Below are 23,968 nucleotides of genomic sequence, written 5' to 3'. Positions count from 1 at the left end.
ACTTTGTACACCAAAAATGGATTTTCCCAATTTTACCTGAGATGATATTGCCTCTTGTCACCAATACAACATGGACATTAAAGAAAATTTTCGTTCACTTACCAGTTATTTACTTGCAGTATTGTTAATCCTGTATCTTGGGCTAATTGCTTTTTCTGATCCTCGGAGGGGTACGGATGCTGCAAAAAAAGAAAAAGAATGATGCACAAAATGAGAAAAATCAACTTTTTACGTATACTTATTTTAAATTTCCATTTAAATTTGTTTCTATTTGAATTGCATAGATTTAGTAAAATACTTGAAGAAAACATCAGCTTTCCCAATCAATATAGATAAAAAAAATCACATTAAAAAACTCATAGGGTTATCTGAAAAGCAGCAAAGTAATGGTGATCATTTTTGTCTTTAATGATCTAACAAACTGCTTGCGGCTCACTGAATTTTTATGTTCGGTGAATTTTCTTGAAACGCATTTCATGCGACGTTCAAATGTCTGTTTGTACAATGTACGGAGAGTTATCAAATGAAAAATAAGAATAATCACAACACTGTGGTGATGGCAGTTGTTCATGCAATCAATGACGTTTACTTTCGATTTCGACAGTGTTTGGATTTTTTTTTTCTTATTTCCATTCTATTTGCATCGTATTCAACGCGTTTATTCATTCTCCTAGGCGGTCATTATGCATTCCCATAAAATAATAATATAGCAGATTTTTCACAGCGTATATGATTCTATCGAATGACTGCCGGCGATATATTCAAATATCCTGTTGGACTCTATTATTTAGAAGATAGTCGTGCGAAAAATCGTAAAAATCATTCGAGATTACCAAATAAAGGTTATAGGAAAGTGGATCTTCTCTCACTCAGACACCACATGTACATAGAAAGAGAAGATATAATCGAGAGAAATAAGCCAAGTTTCTCTTGTATGATGCAGTACGCTCAATATCGACCGAAGATTGAAGATGTTCGATCGTAAAATGGGGGGAAAAAACAAGACAAAATCCAATGTGACGAACATATTCGATGTTTGAAAACATTGTATGGTGCGTTGGCTGCTAACGATTATGTCACCAAATAAACTTTTATGTTATTGTCTCGCACTTACACTTCATAGCCAGTTAACTGTCTTTCGAAGATGACACTCTTTAGATTTTATTAGATGACGGGCACACGGCCATCGTGTTCAATTCAGTGGTTATGGGGAGTGAAAAGTGCACTGAATGTGACCATTTTGTGCATGAAAAAGGAAAAAAAAGACTCCAAAATCACAGCTAAATGATGGAAAAAGTGCGGTCAAACATTTTATGTATATTGATTCAGCGGTTCGCCGATGATGCGAACACGATAAATTTCCACACAATACAATATTCGTTAAACCAAATACACAACACGAAACGCTACCGTTGAAATTTGCTGCAAATTATTACAATTTGTAATTCAAATTTTTATTCGCTCTGAAAATTTATGGTAAACATTTCGTTTCGATTGGCGGATGCGATCTCATTCAAACGCGAAAAATCCGAAAAATTTATCAATAAATTGCATAACTAATTGGAATAATAAATTATTGTGCGTGAATGCATTAAAAACGCTTATTTGCAATGTGCATTATGCTCGGCGAATTGAATCACTTGTTCGCACACAGCTCTCATTCACATGTGATCATATGCCAGTGACGTTTTATTACGAAATATGTAATGCAAATTGGAATTTTTCAATGCACAAAAACATGCAATGGCAACCAATGATGATGCGGACATGTTTGACTAATCAGACGCTTTCAAATCAACATCGAAAATCAAAAATATTTGGTTTTTTTTCATAAATTAAAAAAAATGTACCAAATGCGCAATCATTATGTGATTGGATTAGCTTGCATTGTATGTAATCCATTGCCTTTTTTCCTATGATGCATTTCATTGCTTAAGGATAGAAACAATGTCCAATTTAATATTGTTACACCAGATTAGGATCACTAAGAATTTTTCGTAAGCAATGAAATCACTCTTATTCGTGTGCATATAATTTGGTATAGGCACATTTTCAGTTGTGTTGATGCTAAAAAAGCGACATCGAATGCAAGTAAGTGTAATTAATCGAAGTGATTGAGAGTTTCTTTGGATCTATTTCTCGGATGCATTTGTGTGTGCGTTGGTGCATTTTAAGACTGCTATGCCATTCATATTGGAAAACTAACATCGAAGATATATTATCATAAACTTTCAATTTATGCGATAAGCTTTACAAATCTTATGGCTAGGGAAAAAAAAGAGAGAGTTAAAACTTGCGACGTAACGGACAAAATAGAGATTGGAATTAGATTGCGTGAGGCGAACCAGCCAGTCAGAGTGGACAGGCATGTTTATGATTGTCAAAATGGCCATTACATGCGTGCACATAATCGAGAGTACACAAACACAAAATCCCGAATTTAATCAACAAAATAAACTTTAAATTTTGTGTATAACCAAACAAAGTAATACATCATGGTGGTGGATGAAATTTACTTAACTCTACTAACTGTGCGGTAGTTGTGCGTGTAGATGAATACATAGAGCCATCGAACTACACAATGTATAGTGTTGCCATTCCATATATATATGTATATATTCATTGAGCTGAGTCGAAAATACTCGATAACAATATAGCGATTTGTGAACGAACAACAAGCCAACCCAGACCGGGTTGGTATTCGTTCAATTCACATATAGTGCGCGTTTATGCCTCATAATAATTCAAGTTGTTATCAGCTGTAAAACAGACGAATTGCAAACCATTGAATCGTGTGAACGCATAGATATTAGGCGATAACGATTAATGTTTTACCATATTTCTATAGAGTAATACGTATAAATTTGTACATTTGCACAGGACACAAACATAAATACGCACACTCGCCCAAAACGGCACAATCGCTAGGTACACAGAAAATAGTCAACCAATCGGTTTCATTCATGCATCGCGCGACAAAAAGCTCAAATAAATCGAAGCACATCGGAAAAATTGAACAAAAGCCGCCGCATACTAATAATCAACACAATCAATATTTAACTTTGAATCGTTGCAAACAACGATAGAATTATTTATGTTATGGCATTAAATATTAAAACTATTCATAAGCCGTATAATTCAATCTTCAAGATTTGACTGTTTCTTTTTTTATTCACATTCAATTTTCGTTAAAATGTGTTGGAAACTCTTTCGTATTGCGAACCATTTACATGAATGGCTAAATAGTATTTGGTTGGAAAAATGATATATCCGGCTTAGGAACAAAATGTTTCAAGAAGAAAATATATAAACGCCTATATCAACGCCAATTCGCATTACGAAAAAGCATTTTTGAACAGCTTTAATTGGACATATCATTGTTGCATAATAGCATCCTGTCTACTTTAAAATGCTTATCTGGCACAATTTTTTTTTTGTTCATAATTTCTTTTATTTGGATTTGTACAGCATTCGGTTATGCTATGGGGTGTGTGCGTTCGTGTTTTTTAATATTTTATTCAGATTTCGGATCGGAATATTGTGTGTGTGTGTGTGAATATCAGTCGCATTGTCATAAATGTCATCAACGTCAAGTCTTTATTTCTGCCATCATCGTCGGGCACACGAAAACGTTTCAATTTCATTTGCAAAGAACATTGCATGTGTATAATAATAATACGATATAAATTATATGTATATAGTATATGCCGAATTGGTATTTTCGCGCGTGGTTTTTCATATTTTATTGCATTTATCATGTATCATGATAAATTTGACAATTTTATATGTTACTTGACAAACGGATTTTCGATTCAGTACTTTCTGCCGCTAGCGATGGAATGCATGGAATGCTGACACAACCATACCGAGAGAGAGAGAGAGAGAGAGAGAGAGAGAAACACACCGGCCAAAAAATACATGAAATGAGCCAAAATGATGTGTTATTTTTGTATCATATTATTGAATGTGCGTCAAGTGTGAAATGATGGCGCGATTCACTATCATGCAATTGGTTTGATTCGTTATTTTTTTCATGCAATATAGTTTTTTTTTTCTGATTTCGTTTCAATTTTTTTGGAGGCACCTCTGTTCGACCATTCGTTAGTCTTGTTTCTTTCGGTGATATTGTGCAAATTTATCCCGGAATTTTCCATAAAATTTATTTATTGAAATGAAATTTATCTGCATTTGGTTTAAATTTATCTATCTATCGTTTTCCAGCAAAACGAAATATTATTAGCGTTATTAACTAGTTTGGCATTCGCCACTCGAATGGATAATAGAGTTGAATAGCGTAAATTATTATTGAACAAAATGATATTCATACATAAATATAATTTACAACAAAATATCGTTTGAATAGTGTTTTATTTTCAAAATAGTACATTTAGGGGATTTTCGCAATTTTTGCACATTTGATTATCTTGTTGATTTTAAATAGCATTCTGAATTCCCATAACCCCAATGTTGCGAATGGTTTGAGTTTCGTGATTCATTTGCAGCATCATCAGACCATTTCGTCGAGAATTTTATGCACAATCATCATAAATTTTCACGTTTTAAGCAAAAATTTTGGCGCTATTACAGAACGACTTTTCATGTATACATAGATATATATTCATGTGTGTGTGTTAGCGTCTATATAGTAAAATTTAAATATATGTTGCACCACAAGAGAGCACCATTTTGTGTCAGCCAAAGTGACAGCAATAGATACGATTTCCACTTTAAGTTTCAATTCAAAATACATTTGAAAATTACAATTCTCGCTGTGTTACTGATATGATATGATTCGAATCATAGCTGATATTGTATGGCTTAGTGATCAGTGGTCAGAAACTTGACTGCCTTTCATTTTGGTCATTTGATTCGCCAAAGATTTAACAACAACAACAACAAAAAATGAATAAGGTCAATGAAATTGATAGCTTTTACTTGCAAACCAATTCTACGTATGCGATCCATTTGCAATTATGTGTCTCATTTAAACTAAGTCGCCCCATGGCTTCAGAGTCTGACCACTAATTTACATAGAACAAATATGAAACCTATTTGAGAATGGACATGGACATTGGACACATTCACAATCAATATGAAAGCAATTATATTTATTTATGTTTCGGGAAGCAAAGGTTAGCCCACTGGCACTATTCAAATAGCGCATTCAACTAGACCATAAATTATTGACAGAAGAAAAAAAAGATGGAGATTCGTCTCCGTGTTCACCATCTGATGTATTATATTGCAGTATTGCAATAACATAAACTATGAATACAACCGCACCACTACATCTCGAGACGAAATTGCTGACATCAAAAATTGTGTATGCTTCGGTATATTTGGAAACGTTTCACATGGTCGAACATACAACATTACAAAAGTTCATCGAGAAATGAACACAAGACGTTGAATAAAGGCACAAACTGATAATTTGCTTGCTGAAATGTTGCAACTGCAAACATTAATAGTCTCAGCGCAATAGTGTCTGATGTTCTGATGTGTTGCGTTGCGTTGGTTAGAACCTCCAAAGTCGTTTAGTTTAAGCAGCCAATATTCATATTGAATCTAAACATTTTCGTATTTTGTCATTTCAGTTGAACGGTTGATCTATAGCTTTATGATTTTAAATCGGTACTTGAAAAGAGATGAGTGCGTCATAAGAAGAGGAGGAAGAAGAGCCATGTTGTTTGATAAATTAATGCAGCACATGTAACCTTTAATTGTAAAGGAGGCGGATGAAGCCGATTCCCTTGTTCGAGGAAGGAATTGGAATCGTGTTTTTCGATGTCATCAAAAGAAATCGAAATAGATACTCGCAATTGACTCAATTACCTGAATTCGTGTTCAGCAATAATAGGGATCGAATGTCATGCGAACATAATATATGGGAGTACACGGTTCACAGAGTAAAACAATTGCCAAACAACATGTCGCAGCGTGTTTGTTACACTTTTGACATTTATCTATTTAGTATTTAGGAAAGTGCATTTAGATCGACCAGGAATCAACACGCATACATGCACACAAATGGATTTATACATATATATGTGTATTGGGAACAGGGAACACGCGTGTTTTTCAGAAACGCCCAAACACGAACCTCAAATAGTCATCGTCATCATTATTATAGAGCAATTTCTGACGTGGAAAGTCCATAATAAGCGCACCATTGCTATTACTAGCTGGCATTAAAAGTGTGACTGACATGACTGAATCGTTTTTCCACTGCACATTAGAAAATTACCATCTCGACTATAGTTTGCTCATCGTCGAGGCCACAGCAACTATATATTATACAGTTCAACTGTGGATTGCGTATCGAAAAATGTCCAATTGCAAACGGCATATTCAATATGATGTTGCAAACGCATACACAGTGTGCGAGTACGTATGCAAGTACGAGTGAGAGAGTACATAAATTCAAAGTGGTAATTATTTAGTCAGAAAAATGTCAATTAAGCAGTTTGAATTTAATGGAATCGAATGGGATGGACGGCTATACAAAGTTTGACCTTTTTAGCCGTACACGACAAACTCACTCGCTCACACACACTACATTTTTCACTGATTGCGTCAAATTCAATGAGCTATGGGCTCTAATTGCCGTTTACATTTTACACGATGAAAAACAGCAAAAGGCCTCGTTTATGTATCCTTTGAGTCTCATTTTAATCAATATTAAATTTAAATAAATTATCGACTTCTTTGCGTTGAACATGAATTTCATTAGTAATGCTCAATGCTATCGCGCACCAAACGAACCAAGGTCTTTGCAAATTCTTCACACTTTTTTAAGATCACAATCGAAAATAAGTGATTTTCAATTGAACGAGGAAGAGGAAGAGAGTAAAGAACTCACAAAAAGCGTATCGAACACAAAGTTAAAAAAAGAAAAACGAGGGAGCGTATAGAATGGCAATTGCAAAATAAGCAGCGAAGAAAATCATTTCATTTTCTATATTTAATTATTATGGAAACGAAGTAACGTTTATTTAAATTTAAAAATCCCAACCGTGTCATATAAATCACCTCATCACACCATTTCAACTCCATTTTGGCTACGATTTGCACACCAGTACATATTGTTATTGTCCTATTGAGAAACATTTCCAAATAAATGCGATAGGAAAAAAAGTGAATGCAGCGATAAACGGGTAGGAACCGAAAAAAAGGCAATGTGAAAATCTCAGTCCTAATTCTTACTGTATGCTCACTTTTCCGTCCTTTCCATTCATGGTATTTTATTTAAAAATCGCTTATTTTTCGACTTAACAAAGCGTGGAATAGATACAAATAAAAAGAAAAAGTTAGAAATCAGGGAAAAAGTGTCTTCAATGAATAAAGATTATGGGTCCCAACGGTGATATTCAAATCGCATTTACATGGTCTCCGAAACGCACTATTGTGGCATCGTTATGAACATTCGTTCCATTTTACAACCGAGAAAAGGTCGTTATAATCTAAATTCAATGGTATTTGACTCCATCTTATAGTTACATATACGCACAAAGCACACACCTTAGTCATTGCATTTTCAAACATACAAAGGAAATCGATTTAAGAATCAAATTGAAATGTAAATAATGCGAATCGGCCACATCTTAAGTGCGTCACTTCAGTGTTCAATAAGATTACGGGCAGCTACGATGGAAAAAATATAGAAACATAAACACAAACATGACATTTTCATTGCATTCAGTATGAGGCCGAGTATTTGTAATCAAATCAATTTTGTTTTTTTTTTTCAAACTTTTTCGTTTGATGCCTTTTTTTAAAAAATCAATCTGGTATCAATCTCTTCCATACTTTACGGTGGGCGTTGTGCAAATAAGTGTGGCAACATAAAACGCTCACATGCATCCATTTCGAAGGTGAATTGGAATACAAAATCAGCCCTTTATTACACATAACATTGATAGGGTCGTCTAACACACGACTTTTGATTTCGTACTAACTTTTGAATTGAATGCAAAAAAACAAAAACAAAGTATGAGTATAGCGATGGCATGATTCGGTTTGAGTTTCGATTGAGTCATTCGGAACGGTTGCTTTTGAAAATTTTCTCTCTCGACATCGAAGAAAAAGAAATACCGAAAATCCAATAAAAAATGCCGAACGAGTGATACATAAACAACACAAGAATTGCTTTATTTAAATAACAGCCTTTCCATTGTTTTACGATCCGTAAATGTTGGAAACCGTCAGTCGAATGAGAAAATATGTTATATTACACGATATCGTTACATATTCGTATGGTTTATTTTGACGATTTTTGTCGATGTTATTACAGTTGTTCTGCACAATCTCAAGCACCTTTACTGAGTGATTTGCCATGCCACATATTTTCAATAGCATTCAGAATATATTATTTGGATTTGTTTTTGCACTGAATCAGTTTCGAATTGAATATTATTATTCAATCGACTTTTAAATTTACGACATGATTTTTTGATAGTCGGTTGCTCTTTGAAGAAACAGACATTCATTTGCTTTGGCTTTTTGAAGAAAAAAAAAGAGATTTTAAAAGATAAAAATCGATAAGCAAAAGTAAGAGTCCTTATTTTAAGAAGCTAGATCTTCAGAATAAACGTATTTCAATTTATTTTATAGAAAATCGGTTTTCTTCCATTATTACTCTGTCATGGTGCGGATTTTCAAGATATTTTATTTCCACATAGCATTAAAAGCAGATTTATATATTTCAAAAACAATCCTGGTCACATATGCAATTGTACATATGGTTATTAAGCATTAATGTGGTATTTGCTGAATGGGAACTCAACACTTGGCATTCAATGGGTTTGAATGTGTTCACCTCATTTAAGCTTGTTCTAGTTTTTAGAGCCATTTTTCTTGAGAACTTGGTAGTAAGAAGCGAGAAAGAGAATTAGATAGAGAGAGATGAGGGGGGGCAGAGTGAGAGGGTGATGTATGAGTGATAGAGGAAGAGTCCAGATAGACTTTTCATTCGTCTGAGCATTTTTGCGTTTCTGCACCTTTTTGGCAGGCGATTTGAAGATGTTTCCATTTTGATGTTATAAATTATAACAAACTCGTTTATATCCATAACAAAACACGTGGCTCAGATGAATGGCATGAAGGAGTTGCAGTATAGCTACAAGCTAAAATCGAATCGAAATGCGTTCACTGAGCTGTGTAAATGTTTTGCATCTCATCTGCGGTATTCGAACCATGAAGATGAATTCGAATTGGAGCATTTATATGGTGAAACGCATAAAAACCAAAAACAACAACGACATCGAAAATGAATGTCTGTTGTTACTATTATTATTATTATTATCATTTCACCCCTTTTTCGTTTGAGGTTCAGTGTGTTTTCGATGGAGCGCTTCGACAAATTCCATATTCGAATACTGAATTTATATTTTATATAAATTTTATGTGTGTATTCGGAGAGAAATGTACAGTGAGCCTATATGTTTAAACTAAAATCCACAAACACACACACACACACATACACGCGCTCCACTCAACACAACTGCATGAGAAAGATATATTTATCGCGGTGGATGAGAAGACCTTTCAACCCTGAACGAAAATTTATGGCCTACAGACAATGCCACATATGGAAAATAATACACAAAATTTGCTTGATATGATAGCATAGGCCAGTCATTTCGCTGTGGTTGTAATTGTTATTACTGATGCCGATGTATACCGCACAGGACATGCGTTTATGTGCACCAAATGCAAATGTTTTGCCGATCATTTCGTACATGTTTAATTACTGCATTCAATGACTTAACAATTCGTTGGATGTGTACGGCTCCTCTTGAAACCGTCCAAGAGATTTTGTTTGTGTTCACATTTGTGTGCTTGTGGATGTGTGGTTGCCGTTTGTTTTTTTTTTATTAATTAAAAAAAAAAAATCATTTCGATGTGAGATTATAACTCTACCCATGACGTGCCATCATACTTCAGCGAGTTTTTCAATGATGGAAGATATGGATTTGGAAATCGTAAGACATAATAATATCAATACAATAGTAGCGATAATAACAATAATAATACCAAGAGTTCATGTTATACACATTTACGAAGCTTGAAATGGATTTATAATCTTGAAAACGAGCAAGTTCCTAGCCACATGCATCCATTCCATGCTCACTTACATTTATGTGCAGATAGATACGCTACGCATTCCGTACAAACAAACAAGCGACCAACCAACGGGTGGTCGTATGCAACTTCTGATAAGAATTGGAACGTATTCAGTCACGGTTGACGTTATCTCACAGCTTGGGGTAGAATTTTCTGTATTTATTCTCGTACGACAGAAGCTAGTGAGTGAGCAAGCGAGCGAATGAGTGAGAGAAATTCAGTATTAGTTTTTTTTTCTTCATTCTTTTCCGTCGATCTTTTGCAATACTCTCTGCTTTCGATTCGAGAAGCGAAAGCTGCGTGAAAATGAATAAAATGAGCGACAAACCATTGGTGTTACCACCGCAAAGCATCTTCTTCAACCATTCGATTTGATTCAGATTGTGATTGTGATTATGATTGTGATACATCTCCAGCAACGCCACATATCTCGTACAATCACATTTCTACATGGTGCTTTTTGCTGTCATTTTTCTGCATATCTTGCAACGGTTGCACGATATAGAGAGCCAGAGAGCACGAAACAGAGCCTTTGCCCTTGTGCAGACAATCTAATTTCCTGAGCAATTTTCATCTTTCTCGTATGTTTCTTTTCTTTTTAGTAAAAACCGCTGTGACACCAAGAGCGAGAAAGAAGGTCGGACTTTTTTTTACCGAATACGGGTGCTTGTAATTGAACCGAATGAACGAATGTAGTCTATATATTGCATCAGCTACTGGTTATAGAATGCAGACAGAATGCGAAAGATGAGGAAAAAGGCAGCAGCGCAACAGCAGCATCGACAACAACAACGACAATGGTGATAATAATCATTGCAAGAGCACTAACAGTAACCAGAACGGAATGAGCTTTGGTCGAAAACATCACAGGTGTAAGTAAAACAGCGCACTATATTTTCATATAGCCGATGCCATCAAGTAACGAAAAATTGTTTAAAGAAAATAGGTTTTGTCGTCATATTACGTCTGCTGAAAATGTCTTTATTGCAGTTTTACTGCTAACTTAGGATTATACGGATTTTTTTCACTTCTCTGCAGCCGCTGCGAGAAGCAAACCTTCAATTTAATTTTTGTGCACATATTTGGATGTGCCGGATCACTGTGGAACAGGAACAGTAGCGAGGAAATGGCATTTTTATCAGTAAAATTAAATAGAATTTACCGACTGCGACGTTTAAATAAGTGGAAAAATGCTACCATTTCGTTCATATACTTGATATGAGACTGCGCTGATAGATTCACTTGAGCAAAATATGAACCCACAAGCGAATTCCAAATTGTAGCGTTTTTTTTCTTCTATCAAACAGTTTTTCGCTTGATTTTTCTTGTTAAAATGTCTAATAACGTAAGTTGAAATGAACATCTAATAACTTTCATTTCGCCAATATGACCGAGCAAATGACATTGCAAAAAAATGCATTTAATATCTATTCCATTTAGTTTTCGTATGATTTTCAATGCTAAATATGGTTTATTTATTCGTTTGGATTGGTGCATTACTTCTGTTTTATCTGCATACGGTTCTTTCAATCATTCTGCCATATTTTTTTTTTTTTGGTTTCATTTCGTTTGGTTCGAAAACCCTTCTGAAGCAATTGTGCAAGTTGTTTGTTATCCTTTTTTGCATTTGTGTGCCGCGTTGATGTTCGAATGGAGTAGGTGGAAACATCATCGACCACCCATTAAAAGTGGTGAACAAAATAAAACGGCAAAAGAGCGTCAGCATTACTGACACATCGCCAACATAACAAACAACAATATTGTGTGTATTTACTTGCAAACGGCTTGACTGTATGCTGATTTTCAATGTAGAAACGAATGTATATGTACGCGCTTTACATGAAGTCATAAAGGGTGGCAGGTGCAACACTTTGGATTGGCGGAAAAATTTGTTTCATCCAATTCAGTGTCGACGCGAGAGAAAACCCATCATACATACACTAATATAAATCCAAAACAAAATGGAAAAGGAATCGAACGAAGCAAAATATGAGCTCACGACAAAAATGGCAACGATTCATGGCATTTTGTAATGATTCGGAAGTGTGATATACCAATTATGAGCAACGGTCGAACATAATGCTAACAAAACTTCAATATAAAAATGTTTTTGTAACCAACAACTATTCACATATTTTATTTATGAAAATATATTGGTGTTTGAATGAATTGAAAAAAAAAAATATAATTCAAAATTCTCAGAAATAATCAACAAAAAGAAAATAATGCGTCTAGATTATGTTGTATCGTGAAAAAAATCGTCAGCAAGGCAAACAGTGATTTCGAAATACCATTTGATAAATTATAGACAAATATCTCGTCTAATTACTGCCAGTTTAAGCATTGCTGTTTCAATTTCAAAGTGAAAACAGCACATGGGACCATCCCAAATGGTGTGTACAAACATGGGCTATAACAACATCACAATATCTCACAATTTTGCTGTTCCACTTCATCTCTCTCAATTTCATTTACGTCTATCTATTTTCAGTTTTGAATTTTCAGAATGCATAAAATGCGTAGACGTATGTAATAAGTTGCATATACACCACTTACAAATACGATACAAAAATCGATCGTCAACGGAAATGAATACGACTTTTTCCATCATCGAAATTGCTATATTTGGAAATAGATTTTTCGACCTGCTGATCTGTTCAATTAACGCTAGAGTTTTGACTCGCATTCATTACTCGTGCCAAAAACTTTTTTTTCGTCGATTCAATTGTTGAAAACTTTCATTTGGTAAAAGTATCTAGTCCTGTTTTAAAATGCATATACACCACAGTAAAAACGATCATCCAGTTTCCGATGCAATCGGAATGAAAGTATTTATATTGTGTTCCATATTGTATAGTGAAATACTTGGAGCTGGAACATCGAATCTATGATGCTATTGTTGGTGACTTTTTTTGTGTGAGAAAAAAAAAACTTCTAAACAGCTGCAGAAACAAAGACACACTCAATGCTATGAAATTCGCATATTTAAACTGTCCGACAAAAATTGGCCAACAAAAGGTTGACTGCTGTGAGAGTATTTCAATCGATATCATACTCACACTTGAGCAAAAATTTAGAGAATTTCAAATTTTCTCCAAAACTATTTGCCAAAAAAATGTTACATTGAATCGAGCAAAAAAAAGGTCGCAAATTGAACGGAGAATGCGTTTTAACAATAAATCGAAATTATTAGTTTTTTTTTTATTCGTGTTTCTCACCAACGTTATTGTTATCGAGACAATAGCATCCGAATTTTCGAAAAACAAAAAAAAACATCGCTCTCACTAAACGAAAAGTAATCAAAAATTGCAGCAACAGCACCACCATCAAAGGGACAGAAAGAGTATTCACGAACATCTACAACAGCATAGCACAGCATGAGGACAGGCAAAGTTTGCAAAATGTTGTTTACATTTTTTTCCCTCAATTTTCGATGACTGTTGCACTGAACGTTGTACAGTCAGTTTTTCATGTAGTATCTTTTCAATTTGTTTTGTGTGTGTGTGTGTATGTGTTTCAGTTTTTGCTTATCCTTTTGTTGCCATATTTTTCTACTGGATGCTCAAGCAAAAAAAAGTCAATGACGTTGTTTTCTCATCAGCTAAACAGCTTTATCTTAAGCCGACGTAGCACCTGCGGCCCGAATAGAAGAATTTTCACTGCACACAAAAATTGTTCGTCGGAACAAATTCGGCGCCTTTTATAACTTTGTGCACATTTGTGCGTAAAAATGATGTAGACTTTAAACCGTTTGACTCATTTTTATGAGAAAGAAAAAACGAAACATTTAGCTCATCAAGCTGTTTCGAATTATACGCAACATATGTATTATATACAACACCGTACATATATACACACACAAATACAAACCATTTGCTTGGACTCAGTATATTTCTGTATTTCTTGTAACTATTGATGATGGTCAAAGGAGCCCATGTTTATTGTTTTTTACGAATCCAAATTTTCATACATGCAATACATAAAAATCAAAGAACCAAATATGAAGATCCAAAGAAAGGCCATTAGCATTTTGTAATTCAACGAATTCATTTATATCAAGAAATGATTTTCTTTGAGTATTGTATATTATTAAGTTGCGACATAGACTGTTTTGGCTCTCATTCATGCATTGAGCTTTTCGTTTTTTTTTTTTTTTTTTTTTTTTCAAAATGAAACAGTCCGAGATCGATAACCTTCTCACTTAAGACATTCAATTTCCGCGGATATTAAAAAAAAAAAAGAAAGAAAACACAAAACCAAGTATCTGATTGAAATGCGTTAACAGTACAGGGTGAAACTACATAAACAAATGTAACAATGAATTTTATGAAAATGGCACCTACATTCATTATACGGGTCATTGTTTGTCTTGCATTTGCTTTAAATATATATTTTTGTGTTTAAATCGTTTGCAAGGTGCCTACGTCATGAACAGTTGATGATTGAGTTAAGAAGGAAAACGTTGAAAAAGTTCGAATGCAAAATAAATCACCGGCCATGGAATTCGATGCTCGATTTTCTTTTTTCTTTTTCATTATTCGCTTTCTTCATTTTGCTATTTCCATTTTGTTGCCACTATTTCGATTTCAGTTGAATGCAATCGACTGCACAGTTTGCTTAAAATTTAAATCGCCATTGATTTTGTTGAAAATGTAATCACGCCAAAATAGAAATCATTCCAAACGAACACTGAAAATGCTTTGCTAATTTATTTATCGCATATACCATATAACTTAAACATGAGTTATTTTCAGATTATCTTTGCGATTTTTGTTCGTTTGTTTTTGCTGTTATTCTTCTCATTACACACTTATAAAATGGACAATACCTTTACGGTGGGTATTTCGATGCATTCGCATTTGCCGTATAATATTACAATGTACAATGCATCAACTGCTCCAATCAGCATTGTGAGCTCAATTTCAGCGGCATACAATGTATTAGTTTGATTCATATAATTGCTTGTAGTTGCTAGGCTAGGCGCATTTTGTTACGCTTTGTGGAGGGAAAAAGTGCAACAAATAAAACGATCATGCAACTAATTTGCGATTCGATGCCATCAAAGAGAGAAAAATTCATTCCAAGAGATACAATTCAATTTGAAACCAATTAAAATTGAAAATCGAATCTCATTCGTGAAATAAATTTTCAGTGTATACCCTTCGGCCATTCATTCCAATTGAACAAAATAAAAGGAATTAAAAACATAATATGTCTGTCAAGACGTTCTTTTTTTGCATCTTTATATTTTGCATACACGTTTATAAATATTTAAAGTCAACAATTTTTTTAAAACTTGAATAATTGAAGGCTTTATCTGGTTCGATGGTTCGATATAAGGTGGAATGAGAGATTGTGATATGTAATGAGCTCCATTGAGAGTCATCCTTTCAAGATTCGTGTACACCGAAATAACGAAGCATTTGGTATGATTTTTGAAGGGGACCGAAAAATCGTGCAAACACAGATAACGGAAATACTTTATGATCAAAATACAAACATGCATTGGAACCAGTAAGCCAGAGATATGAACGCATTCAGTTACAAATCCAAGAAAATTTGGTAGCCACAAGTCCATTTCCGATTTCGGATTTATTTCCGCTTTTGAATAGGAAAAGCAGAACATGTTTGGCATTTGTACACATAAAACATGCTAAATTGGCTCAAAAACTTTATCCCTATGGTTTCGCGTATGAATTACAGAAAAAAATACAGTAGGCACAAAAAAAAAACATGTACTATCGCTCTTCGAATAAGGTCCTTCTTTTCAGGATTGCTGAGCTAAAATATGAATGTCAGTGAATCTGGCTGCACGTCACAAGCCAAATTTGAGAGCAATGTAAAAACGAACACATGGACTGAAACGATAGAGTGGACGCGATGATGTCTAGCTAGTCGAAAGTGGGTTTGGTTGTATTTTCTTCATCTTTTCCTGCTTCTGAACGAACACATCAAAATACAACAGAAAACACTCGTTGTGCCAATTGTGTACGAAAACTCCATATCCAAAATCAACCGGATATATGGCTTATGGTGTATTCATATCCCTTGGATTTTTTGAACTTAGGGATAATTTGATTTAATAATATTACAGATGAGATATAAAATGTAATATAACCGTTCCGTTAACATAGCCTCACAATCGTAAATAATGTATGGGATTTTGGTTTGGACTTTTCTGCAACTTTGCCCATTTTGCCATTGAGTTTGCATTCAACCATATCGGTCGATAGGAATGTCATTTTATATGAACCAGAGATAATTCGTTTTGTTCGTTCTCAAAGCGGCAACATTTTTTCATGCATTTTTTATGCGCACAAAGTGACAATAATTGCTATAATTCTGTTCGTTTTAAATTGTTTTCGGGCGCTTCAAGCTTTTTTTTTCCATTATCAACTTCTTTCTAAATAGCACATTCAGGTAGTTCATTTCATTAGAAATTTGGCCAAATTTAAGCAAGCATCGAGACAAAGCGATTCTATTTTGTAAAACTGAATAACTAAATCGAATTCGTATCGAACCGATTCGTAAAAAGCTTTTTCGAAAATGAAAAAATCAAATATTCAACATAATCGACGTAGTCGTTTCAGGATCGACCATTGCGAAGAAAACATCCTTCGAATCAATTTGATGTCGTTTGCTTTTGGTTTTCATGTTTTAGTGTTGGCAATGATATGATGCCATTGTTTTATTGGCATGTGCTGCTGTGTGACAAACACCCGTACACCATGCACTGGGTTTCATTTATTTTAAGTGTATGTCTTATTGAAAACCTGAAGTTTGCTTGATTTATCAAAATAAATGTTTGTTGTGAGTGAACTTAACGCGTCAAATTTCTAGGGAATACACTAGTGACAATATTTTAGCACAATCATCGGAGACCCAAACAGAAATATGTTGAATTTAAAAAGCTAATACCGCCATAATAACCTCTTTTCGCATTTTCACCCTCTTATATATAACCATTGTGATGAACGGTAGCATTTCGATTCGAAATGTTTGAGCTCCGAAAAATATTACTCTAGCCAACGCACATCGATTGCATACTTGCTTTTTCTCACTCTATCTATGCTCGTCGGGTAGTTGGTGTTTCATTTTTGCTGTTATTGTTGCCATTGCCATTGCTTATTTAGTAAATTTAAGGATATCAAAAATACTTTTCGCTTTTGATGACGACGACGACGGCGACAACGACTCCACTCAATATTAGAAGGCAAACTGCAAGCAACAACAAGACGGCAGGCAAGCAGTAAAGTATAGAAAAAATAATCATCCACCGGTAATTACTGTCACGTGACAGTCGAGGGTAAAATAGGTAAAGCTTGTGTACGCTACAATCTGTGTGTATGTTTGTTGTTAATTTAAATACGTGCATTGCTAAGTTAGACGAGAACGAACGATTGCGCGTGTTATTATACTATGCATGGAGAGGACCGACACAAAGCAACAACAACAACAACAAAAAATACACACCGATTGTGTGGATCCTTTGTGTGGGCTACAACTATGGCTGTGACGATGACTATAACTGTGAATGTGTGGGAACACAAAATCGAACAATCATGAGTGCGACGAGAACGTGCTACTTATACACCACTCGCCACACACAAAGATCCAAGTGAATGAAAGAGCGAGAATGAAAGATATATACCAACAACCATTCAGTGTACCGTAGCCTCGTCGTTGTTCGTTATGGTTGTCGCTATGTTGTTGCTACTATTTATTTTCATAAAGTACATTTCTCTCTCGTGCTGCAATTTCATTAAAACCTAACACCCGCAATAAATCACTCGACACATTGAGTTACAATCGTACAGTAAACACGGTGTGTGTGTGTATGTTTTTTTTCATCGTCTTCTTTGCACATTGTCGCTTGCCATATTGGCCACGCTGTTCGAAAATAATATCACATACATGCAGCACTTTTGGGGGGTATGAGTGATCTCATTTTCGCGTTCTATACAATTTCCATTGGCAATTTGATGTGTAGAAGTTTGGTAGTGAGTGTGCGGTTGAGAATATTATTGCATAGCATTTCGAACAGGTTTAGTTAAATTTCGTGTAGAAATACAGTGTAAATACATATCGAATGCGACACACAAAATACAATTCATTCGGCAATGGCAATGCAAACAAAACAACATTGACCAAGATGCGTTCATTCAACGTGTTTGGGCTGACAATCAGTGAGCGCTGTCACCAATACGCACACATACACACACAAATACAAACCAATTTTCGACTGATACATCCACAGAAATTTGAATACATTTGTGTCGCGGCGCGAGCAACGCGCATACACCCAATCGCTGCTTATAAAATTTATTAATTTGTAATTTGAAGCTTAAATTACTTTATTTAAAATTATGATATGTTGGTTATATGGTAAGGACGGCTCTTTCACAAACATTGGGGACGATGGAAGCACTATGATGAAGAAATTAAACAAGAAATTAAGCCAGAGAATTAGCCAAAATGGCATTATTTCTCAAATAAAAATTCAAAAAAAAGTCATTGTGGCTTAATTTAAATGAAACCGCTTCTTTTTGCTTCGAATAAAGTATTTATTGTGTTTTTTTCTCATCGTTCCCTTATCATATTTATATCGCTGGCATTATTTATTTGTCTCTTTGTTGCTTCGAAAACAAATGAAAACGCTTGAAAAAGTACTATGCATGTGCATGTTGTTCGATGAAAGAAAAAAATGAAGAATATGAATCGCTTAGAAGAATAAAAAAAATAATAATTTGTTTTTTTGTTATTTGCAGTATTCATGGAATGAACGACAGACATATGAAGTGTTTGTAACAAAAGCGAATCCACAACATGAGAAAAAGTTGAACGGCAATGATACGACCCCCTGCCGATCGAAACACGAAAACAAACACACCTTTGATGTTTGTCCAATAAACCGGCCTCCATATGATGGCTACATATGTGTGTGTGTGCGCGCATAATTTTCCTCATAAAATATTTGCCAAACAAACATTTCGTTTTTTTTTTCGTATCTATCTCTCTCACACCCACACACTCTCTCTGTTCATTTCTCGCGCGTAATGCATTTATGGTGCATCACCGAGATAGGCAAAAGCTTGTATTAACTTCTATCATACATATTTGAAATTTACATAAGTTTTCAATTTAACATAGATTTGGACGGTTGAAATACTTGTGAACGGTTTACCACAAATTAAATCTACAACAAAATTTTCAAAAGTTAAATCAAATAATTTAATCTTCAACATTTGCTGACGGAATTCGTTTCGATCGTTTTGCTAATGCAACCACTAGCAAAATGTTCACTATAAATATTTTAAAAGAAATGACCAAAGTGAGTCCCCAAAAATACTTAAAACCACAAATGTTTTGGAACCACTTTTCTCCTGAACGCAACATATTTTAGCATCAACTGGATGGAAAAAAGTATTAAAAAAAGGAGCCACAGTTTTAATGTTAGAATTAAAAGTCCTTCAACTAGTTGAATTTGGCAAAGTACATCGTTGTGATGTTCATGCCGCATCTTTGTTCAACGTGTTTATTTTGCACACACACAAAAAAAAATGCACTCTACAAATTTGTCTAATAAAATACTACTGTTCTAAAATTTATACATCTACACCCTCATCAGAGTGGGAAGCGAACGAAATAGGGCGGTAAAACGAAGAGAAAGAGAGAGAGAGAGAAGGAGAGAGATAGAGAGTAGAGGGAAAAAAATCATGAAGAGAATGTATACGAATGGACTCAAAATAAGTTACGCTTCAAATGTCACTTAAGAATTCCCCGAACACCAAAAGCGTTAATATTTAAGTAGAATGTATTGGGAAATTTTCATGTGTGCTGGAGAGTTGTATGCTCTCGTTGTACTCGAGCACATCTTGCAATAATATATTATTGGAAAATGGTAATTTAGCTGCAAATTTCGACATTGCTTTCTCCCATGAACTTATTATACAAAGACTTTTACGTCTTATTTTTTCTTATTTAATATTGGTGTGTTAGACCTAGCATGGTCATTGATAGCGTTCGTGTTATATCCATATACTCCACTGTTTTTCGCATGTTTTCTAATTTTATGTTCGTTGTTTGTTTATGAATGCCCCCATATCTCCATCGGGTGTATTTAGTTAAACGGTAAAGAAAGTATCTAGGATACAAATTCATCGTTTCTATTCTGTATGAGATCACTACCAATTTTTCGGCCACTTTTCGACGAATAAACACACGACTATCACTCGATAACTTATTGGCCGAACGATGGCCGACGCGTATATAAGCAATTCACAAATATTTATATCGATATTTGTATGGAAAAGATGTTTCAATTGGGAATGATGTAGCTGTTTTACCAAATTAATCGGCCAATACGTGACAATACTCAAACATTTTCTTACATTTGATATTTTGTGTTATTAATAATTAAATATCATCATAAATTGTTTTAGTTAAATAATTCTAATAGTCAGATTGCATAATCGAAATGATACTCTGTATGTAAACGTATGTAAAAAAGTCAAATGTAAAGTAAAAACCATAGACAAATAGGAAATAGGAAATAATGTCGTGAACTTTGATGGTGACATTTAAAAGAAGCGTATATATTTGTTTGGACGTATGTGTTTGTGCACATGATTATCGCGAGAGCCTGGCAAAGCAATTGATCTTTCTGTTTCTCCAAAACTGTTGAAAAGGTGAGGTGTAGTGAGGTGATATGAAATCGACTCACCGACTTTTAATGCTGAAGCAAAAGAGTTATAGTGAAACAATTTAAAAGATAAATACAGCACAGAAAAGAATTGGTTCGGTTTACGAGATAATTTAAATGATAAAGAAAAAAATCAAAAAAAAAAAAAATGAATGCAAACGGAACAAATGCGAATAGCACAAACGCCGGCACAATACATAGGGCAATGAAATTGCTTTTTTTATCATTAAAATTAAGATGCGAATCTCTTTTTATTTATACATTACATAATACGGAATTCTTGGCTATTAAAGAAACCATTATATTACGTTTCAAGTGTGCACCATTACGAGCATTACCCTTTTTCCAATTTTTAGCAACAGTGTAATGTGGAATCCGTATCACATTTTTACCCATCTTTCTTATTTATTTCATTTTGTTCCATATCTCCTTCCGCAATTTTCTTCCTCGCTCCATTCCATCTATATCGTCGTGTCTTATTTTTTTCAGTCTTTTCGATCCACATTCATGTATGTATGCGTGTCGTCGTTGTTGGCGACTATTTTCCGTATATACGATTTTTTTTCTCTGTTTCTCTTTCTCTCTCTCTCTTACTTCAAGCTTTTCTTGATCAAATAACATTTCATTTATCTTTTACTTTAATTTTATAAGGTTTGATGTCATAAAGAAACCCTTTTCCGAAAGATTCTATCGGGTATCCGAAGTCGAAATGACCAGACTTTCAAAAAAAACACATTCCTTCAGCGGAAATATTAAATTCATCCGAGAAAACTCTTAATGTTCGAATTTTCGTTTACCCTAAACCAAAGTTGTTATCTTGCCGATATAGTCGTTGCCTAGGCCATTTTTCGAACATTAGTTGCTTATTGCTGAAAACACACATCCTAATGGTCAATGTTACCATAGTTTGAATGTGTTTTTGAACAAATCGCAACTTTTAAACGGCTTAGATGCCAATTTGTGTATATATATATATATATATTTTTTGTATGGATTTCATTGCATTTTGAATGTGCGAAATACGGTTTTCGATGACCACTTAATATTATTCAATGCTCGTGCAAACCGTTGAGTCATATAATCATAGTCCGGTCATAGGATAATGGCCTATTTGACACACGATTCTATCGTTTTGGCAAGCAGATAAGTGAAGTTTATGGTTACAATTCTCAATTTCAACTTTTCGGTACATATATCATTTCAGTTGAACAATTGTAACGATCACGATGGATCACAATGAGTGGATCACAATGAACCTGTGATTTAATGGACAGGGGAAAAAATTAGAGAAATTCATTTGATATTTTTTTTATTTATATTCACATGAAATGTCATCTTAATTATTTTCAATCGACACCTTCAAAAACGTTTTATTCTTGAAAAAAATTCTATAATCGACACCTTCAAAAATGATTTTTTTCCTTCAAATTTGGTGAATTGAAGCAAAGAAAAAAAAGTAAAGGTGATTGATGAAAATGAAAATATTTAAATAATTCCATCCACATGAATATCACTCATTTTCGATTTTGTTTAGGCTTTGCTTGTAACTTCGTTTTTTTTTCGCTTCATCATTTTGCTCATTTCGTTGAAAAGCATTGCACAGTTTATTGACACAATGGACTTATATCATTTGACATATGCTTTAATAAAGTGGGATTACGTCTAGGTTATTTTACGACATCAATCGGATTATATATTTCACTGGCTTTGCAAATGCTTGTTTCATAAACGTGTCACTGTCTGCATATATAAGTACTACTATAAAAGTATATAAGTAAATAAGTTGAAGCTATTTTGTTTGTTGCGATTATTATTATTTTTTTCGTACGCTACTGCGACGAAAATTCGTTTTTAAGGCGTAGAAAATAGTGACGAACAACATGGAAATGGAGCAGAAAGCAGCATTTTACATTCAGGATGAAATTCCACCAAAAAATAACAAAAATAAAACATAAAGTAAGTGGGCTCAAAAGACTGATTCCCCTTTGATCATCTTCTTCTCGCTGTTTATTTCATTCTATCAATGTATTGTGTTATTTTGTTCATTTTGCTTTTCATAAATTCGCCGGTCGTTCATTGCACATTTACACGGCATGCATTTGGTTCGAATTCATCGAAATCGCGCCAACACTGCTGAACGGAGCAGAAAGAGAGAACCAAAAAAAAAAGAAGAGAGAATTAAATGAACAAAAAGAGCGAAATGGCGAGAGTCAGAATGAGAAAAAAATATACGAACGTATGTATGGATGGAACGGAAAATGGTGGAGATCATTAAAGCAATGCAGGATGTACTGCAGAAATGACCAAATAGTAGTATTTCAACCATATTAATTCCATTTTGCTTTCGTTTTCTTCATTTCATTCTTCTTTGTGCCTTGCAATTTATTCGCTCTTTTTTTTCTCGCTGTTCACTGCGTATAATAACAACAATGATATGCACGGATCGCCAATTTCTGGACGAAAGAACTTGTAAAAATATACGGATTATAACACACCAGACTTAGTATGATAAAATGTATACGATGAGTAGCTTCAAGCTACATTCGCTACATTGGATTTTTCATTTCGTAAAATATCTGTTTTTTTCTGAGCTTTCATATTATTCGTCATCGCATAACAATCGACAAACCAAGCAATGTTTTAATAATAATAATTTTTTTTTTTGGAAACAAAATTCCATTAAAAACTCAGTTTCTTATTGGTATTATAATTGTACACTTCACATTAATGGATCAATGCTTCAAGCTCAACAATTGTATGCTCTGTGTATGGTAAAATAATGCATTACAATGAATGGATAAATGAAAATAATAAGCTTGGATATTAGTGATCATCATCTTTTATAAACCCATTTAAACTAAGAGAACATCTACATTAGATATGTTTTTTTTTTTGTGGAGAGTACCTTGTGAGCAACAGAATTTTTTCTGCGATTGCCATTCAGCTAAAAAAATTTAAATGCCAAATTCAAATGAATTTAAAAGGATAGGCCAACACCTTTTTATATACATAAGCGACTATTTTCATTTTATGTTGGTGTACACCAGAAATTTTGCTGGCAAACTAACAACCAAAAGTGAAGGCCACAATCTGCATGCATTAAAACCGTTCTCTTGAGAATGAATACAAATTGCATTTTTCATA

At 34.2% G+C, this 23,968-nt stretch overlaps 1 protein-coding gene across 3 annotated transcripts in view; it reads right to left on the bottom strand.

The window, feature by feature from the left end:
* LOC116338789 (homeobox protein homothorax) overlaps positions 1 to 23,968 on the bottom strand; it is a 309,164-nt gene that overhangs the window by 67,244 nt on the left and 217,952 nt on the right. For all 3 annotated transcript variants that reach the window (XM_031764266.1, XM_031764268.1, XM_031764267.1), the window contains one exon: positions 103 to 179. In XM_031764266.1, coding sequence (XP_031620126.1) covers positions 103 to 179 — 77 coding nt within the window. The remainder of the gene's footprint in view (positions 1 to 102; positions 180 to 23,968) is intronic.

Source organism: Contarinia nasturtii, unplaced genomic scaffold (assembly GCF_009176525.2).
Source record: "Contarinia nasturtii isolate CC-2019 unplaced genomic scaffold, AAFC_CNas_1.1 Cnas_scaffold_414, whole genome shotgun sequence".
Lineage (NCBI taxonomy): Eukaryota > Metazoa > Arthropoda > Insecta > Diptera > Cecidomyiidae > Contarinia > Contarinia nasturtii.
This window is presented reverse-complemented; position numbering and strand designations above follow the sequence as displayed.